At 36.9% G+C, this 6,251-nt stretch overlaps 1 protein-coding gene across 1 annotated transcript in view; it reads right to left on the bottom strand.

Moving 5' to 3' along the window:
- Window positions 1–1,870: 1,870 nt before the first annotated feature.
- EFHC2 (EF-hand domain containing 2) overlaps window positions 1,871–6,251 on the bottom strand; it is a 91,800-nt gene continuing 87,419 nt past the window's right edge. Inside the window, exons 14-15 of the mRNA XM_054016483.1 lie at window positions 5,117–5,222; window positions 1,871–2,201 (exon numbers count right to left, since the gene is read on the bottom strand). Of these exons, the coding sequence (XP_053872458.1) occupies window positions 2,106–2,201; window positions 5,117–5,222 (202 nt within the window). The 3' untranslated portion in view covers window positions 1,871–2,105. The remainder of the gene's footprint in view (window positions 2,202–5,116; window positions 5,223–6,251) is intronic.

Below are 6,251 nucleotides of genomic sequence, written 5' to 3'. Positions count from 1 at the left end.
TTAGCAATGTGAAGAGAGAGAGGAAGCCAGTGGCAGGATTAAGGGGTTGAAATAGTCAGGGGGGTTGTATGCTTTATGTTACATTATACAAACAATAAGGCTGGCTGATGATTGGCTGGGGCCTCTTCATTGCCACTTGTGAACAGAAGATCTGGTGAAAATTATTTGTACTATGTAGTTCCACACAACTTTGCCAGGCGCATTGTGAACATGGTGGCAAGAAATGAAAATCCTTACATGAACCTGCTATGCACCATTCCTAGTAGATTTTTCTGTGGCTATCCATGTTGCCTAGGCCATGAGAAAGAAAAGAAGGCACAGACAGAAGTGTGGGGGGGGGAATTCAGTGAGTATTACTAAAAATACACAGAACAGCATTACAAAATAGTCAAAAGACAGAAAGATGGTAGTTCTCAAACTTTCTTTCCAAGAAAAACAAGTCTTGTTACTAATCTACACAGAGATCTTGTCAGACATCTGAGAAGGCATTTTCAAGTCTAAAATAGCTTAAGGAGTGATTTGATCACAGTTTATAAGTACCTACCCAGGGAACAAAAATGTGGTAATAGAGGGCTCCTCAATCTATCAGATAAAGGTATAACAAGATCCAATCCCTGGACACTGAAGTTAGACAAATTCAGACTGGAAATAAGGCACACATTTTTAATGATGAGGGTAATTAACTTTTGGAACAACTTACTAAGAGGTGTGGTGGATTTTCCATCATTGGCAATATTTAAATCAAAATGGGATGTTTTTTCTGTAAAATATGCTTTAGTTCAAACAGGAATTAATTCTGGGAAGCTCTGTGGCCTGTAGGACGTTGGACTGGATGATCACAATGGCCCCTTTTGGCCTTGGAATCTATGACATTATGGAGTCTAATCTATGTTTTAAATGTATGACCACAAAACAAATCAGATTTAAATAATCTATTAAACTTGTTTATAATACAGAATCATAAGATAAGCTAAGTATTTGTCTTTCTAAATTAAGCACTTGTCCTTCTCCTTGAATTGCAATTTGAGATAAAAACCTGTGATCCTCAGTCAAAGAATTTGATAATTTCACAAAAGTAACCAGAAAATACTAGTGCAGAGCTGAGAGTCAGACCTTCTGAGTTCTAATCCCGGTTCTTCTACTGACTCACTATTGCCTCAGGCAAGTCCCTCCACGTCTCTGCCTCAGCTTCCCCACCCTTCTTAAACTGAAATAATACTTACCAGCTCACAGGGTTGCAGTGATAATGAAGGAAGTCATGTCTAAACATGGCTTTGAACTCGTACAGTGCTATATACGTGCAAAGTACTGACAGGAACTCCACTTAATCATCACAATCTTGACCAATGAGCAGGGTATCAATTCGTTTCAAATGAGAAATTGCTGTTTTACACTGAGGACACCCGTTCACTAAGACTGGAATAAAACCACCAATTCATTTCACACAGATTCCCCAAATAAGTTTTGACATCGATCGATTTAGGTTGTATGTAAAGCAAAAATCAAGAGCTCAGAGTTTCTGTGTTACACTTGCAAGATATTTACTTCTATATTGGGTAGGCTGCAATTATCTCTGATACCAGGAAATGTTATGCTTTGCTAGAACCCCTTCATAAACTAACTGGCTTTGACATAAACAACACTTTAGATTCAGCAGGGATACATCAACATAAAACTAAGCAGCATGAAAAAAAAATGGAAGAGAATATTAAATTATTGTGCCGATATAGTCTGACTTAATGTTGTCGATGATAATTTTTGTTTGTTTGCAGATGAGAATGGTTTAGGGTCAGTCACACTTTGCTATATTTGATTCTCACTGTAAGACTTCTGAATATTTGTGCATTCTACATATAACCAAACATGAAGATCAGTTTAAAGGATATTTTTATTTGTGCTCATGTACTTACAGTACAGTACTTTGTATTTTGAAAGAATTACAAAAATACATGAACTATATTTCTACATTGGAGTAAGACATTTACATTCAATAAAATCTACATCTGTGATTCTTTTATTTTTTAAGGAAAGTTTACAGTATCTGTCCAGATACGCTTGGTGAAGTTGCAACAGTAATTCAAAAGAAGTGACCTGCATAGACCAGATTATTCTTCAATGCCAAAAACATCCTGTATTAGGGGTAAATATTTGATCCTTTTCACTGGAAGGGATGGTGGCTGCCCACTCCAGTCATCTTCATACTGAAAGTGATAAACAAGAGGACAAACTCAGAACTCCATTTTGAAAACAAAAATAACTAGAAATGTCACAAAATAATGTTAAGCAAGTTATTTCATTTCTACATGCAAATCACCTGTGGAAAAAAAACAAATTTGTAAAGCATATCTTCCTAAAGAATATGGTATTATCAATTTTGATCAATGCTGCTGAAGTTTTAATTAAAAATATCCCTCCATCTCCACTTCTGTCCAATTTTTTAAAAAAAATTAAAGACTAGTGTACTGTTTTGTTCAGTTAGACACCTATACTTCAAAAGATATGTAGGTCAGCTAAGAGAACAAGACACTGTAGGAATTGTCAGCTTTGAAACTAGTAGACAAAACGAAGAAGAAAAGGAAGTTAGAAGATCAAAACTTCAGGACTAAATCAATGAGTAAGAATACAAACTGAAATTTTCGTTTGTCAAATATAATCATTTAACACCTAGACAAAATTACTGTAGTGCATATTAAATCACAGCTCGGATAAAGATTCAGCTGAGAAAGTCAAAGAATCAATAAAAGGATTTACATTCCCTTTGGTATCTTCTCTTTCTTCTTTTGTTACTCATCTTTTCATTAAAATGTACTCATCTAAAATAAATTCATTATTATATATTACAGCTAACCAACAAAGTAATAAATTGAATAAATAATGCCACCACAGCCAATTTGGACATAATTTACTAACATGTTTGTTAATGTACTATAGTTCAGGATATCTCAGTATGTTATGTAATTTACAGCCTTTTTTTTTTTTTTTTACACAATTAATACAGAAGTGATTCTCCTATCTAGCAGATAACTGAATACACCTCTGTGGCTTGGGGCAGGGATTGTTGTTGGGTTTTTTTGTTCTGTGTTTGCAAAGTGCTTAGCACAATGGGGTCCTGGTCCAGGACTGAGACTCTAAGGCACTATTGTACTGCAAATAATAAAATGAGAATACAACCAACAACTTCCTCTTTTTGACCTTGTCTGCAACCTTGCTCCCCTCAAGTCCGTTCACTGTGCTGCCACTAAGATGGTCTTCCTAGCCTGTAGCTCTGTCAGCTCACTTTCTGCAAGCCCCTCCACTGGCTCCAGTGCAAACACAAATGTCTTTTCCTGACCTTTACAGTGTAACCCTGCCCAAATTATCCCTGATATTTTATTATATTGATCACAGCCTTTGTTCCACTAAAGATGCCAACCCTGACTGACTTCTTGGTTCACAAATGCCTTTGTCTTTTCTCCCTTGCTGTCCCATGTACACTGGAAAAATTCCCTGCCAAAATCCATAAAACCAATCCTCCCTCAAATCACCTCTGCCATGATGCCTACAAAACACTGTCATCTGATAACAGTGAGGCAAATTGGCAAGCTGTGATCACAGCCACTGATTGGCTTATTACGACTACAAACTGAACACACTGCCTCTCCTCACTACCACTCAGGTCCTCCACCCCCCATTCAAGGTTTACTTCAGGCATACCACCTACAAGAAATAAGTCAGTCCTCTATGGCTAGTCTGTGGCAGTTGAGCAAGCAGCCAATACAGCTAGGAGAAAAATATGAAATAAATAACAAGCCAACATATTTGTATATTTTTCTGCCTCTTTTATCACCGCCCCTTCATATGGTGCTCATCCTCTTAGTTTTGTAAGTGCTTTGGGTCAGAAACTGCATCTACCTCTGTTTGCACAGCACCTAGTACAACAGTGCCCTAATCCTGACAAGCATCACTGGATGCTATCACAACATAATCATTGAGTAATATCTTTGAGTAGAATTCCGAACTCCCTGTTCGAAAAGTGCCCTCATCGAAACATGGAGCACACACTTTTTAAATCTGAAACATATCCAGTATAAGGTCGATTTTGTAAAAATATGTACAGGATCTTAATTATATGCATATAAGAAATTTTTTCCTAATTAAGGAGTCCAAGAAAATGACACCAAGGAAAGCTTAGCAACTCAGCAGCACTGTGCCCTCACTAGCCCCTATAGACAGTTTTATAGGCTCCAGAAGAGTGAGCAAGTAGTGCTGCCACTATGCTGTCAGGATGAAAACACAGCACTTGCATATAACTGGTGAAAATATGCAGCTGCTGAATTTAAAATGCACTGAACCCTAAGCTTCTAAACCAGTAGAAGCAGAGGAGACTAAATGAAACACATTCAATAACAGCAGTCAAGGGCTGGATCAGAAGAGCGATGTTATATGCGCACTAAGATGCTTTGGATTTCTTTGCTATGACATTTTTAAAAAATCAATTTGATTGGATTATTCACAATGCTATTTTAAACCATTCTATTCTCACACCAGCACAGGACAGCCAGGTCAGCTTAATCTTTGCCGTTTCCCGAAATGACATTTTTACTTACTCTAAGTACTAGGCTGACAGAGACATATTAGTTGATTTCTCCGTGCTACTCCCACTACCTACCAAGGAAGTGGTGTATTCTGTGCGAGTTTCCATCGAGTTATAGAAAATTGTAGGTACATTTTGCAGTGTCAGTGGAGTTTGTAGACTTTCCTGATAATTGTGACTTCTGAACATAAGGTTTGTGTAATAGAAAGGGTGAGCACCTGATAGTCATGCCCTTGTTCACAGGACAGCACAGCCCTTTTCCTTCCTATATTTCCCTAGAAATCCATTAGAGATGTGGCATCCACTGTGCACAACAGAGTTACAGAGTTCCCGTGCCTTACACTGGTTCTCTGCTTCGCCCAATCCTTCACAACAGAAACAAACTGCTCGAAAAACCCAGACAAGATCCATAAAGATTGAGATATTCTTTGTTGGATAAATCAATGATGTTAATATGTTTTGACTGAACGACATCAGCGGCAGCATGAAAGGGGCTTTCAGGTTTTGTGCACTGCTTTTTTGTTTTAAACGTCTTAACTTTACCTTTATAGGAACCTTTATTGTCTGGAAAGTCGGAACTGGATTCTCTCTCCAATTCAGCCCATTGACAAACTTCTTATAATCTACTTGTTCCTTGCCATCTTCAAACCTAAACGCAGAATATTTATATATATTTTGATTCAATTGTGACATATTTTAATATACTTTGCCATATTTTACATCACACAACAATTGCATTTTTGATAATTAATTTCAAAAATATAGAAAATGGACAACAGGCCAAGGAGAAGACTCTGCAGAATATGTCTCTCTATTGTACTATATATTACACTTCATATAAAACTTTACTCTTCATTATTGTCTGTCACATAGGACTTTTCATTGTCTTTAAAGTCTATTAGAGTTCAACTCATTTCATTTTTTAAATATGACTATTAACCAATTTTTCTTTAACACACGAACGTTATGATCAGTGGAAGCCTTATCGTTCTGGGATAAAGAGTGAAAATGTTCTTGGAGGCACCCTGCAAAATCCTGTCTTTATGTTTAGAAGAGAACTTGCTGGTGCTATAGACACAAGAGAATACAGCTGATCTGGTTTCTTTTGCTACTTTGATTTATATTCCTTTCATAAAAATAAGCACCCATCCAAAATGCTTAGCGCACCCATTTTGTGATCACCAGTGCTGAGTCGAGCAGAACAAATACTTCCTACTTTTTGATTAAGAAGCAAGCACGTGCCATAAAAGTTGACTGGCATTAACCTTTGATTGCACATATATCTTAATCTGATCTATGGTGCACATGCATTGAATTTCATAAGCCTTATGACATGTGATTTGTTTTTGTTTTTATTACGAACCTGTAGTATTGCTTTCAACCCTCTGAAGAAAAAGTTAGAGTACTGCATTATCTGCTACTCTGAAACCTACATTATGTTGACATCCTAAAACTTCATTAATTAGAACCTTTGAAGTTGTATGTTCTCAGTATATAGGTTGCCCTTTTGCTGGTTTGTGGAAAGTCAAGATATAATCCACAGCACAGACTCAGAGTTGTACAAGTTAACCGAGCAGTTTTTTTTATATAGGCAAAGTGAAAGAATATAATTACTTAAACCTGTACTGGACCACTTTCATCTAAGACTGTATAGGTGCAATCCAGTGACTCCCACTGA

This window comes from Malaclemys terrapin, chromosome 1, assembly GCF_027887155.1.
Source record: "Malaclemys terrapin pileata isolate rMalTer1 chromosome 1, rMalTer1.hap1, whole genome shotgun sequence".
Classification (NCBI taxonomy): domain Eukaryota; kingdom Metazoa; phylum Chordata; order Testudines; family Emydidae; genus Malaclemys; species Malaclemys terrapin.
Note: the sequence above shows the minus strand (reverse complement) of the source record. Positions and strands in the feature narration are given on the sequence as shown.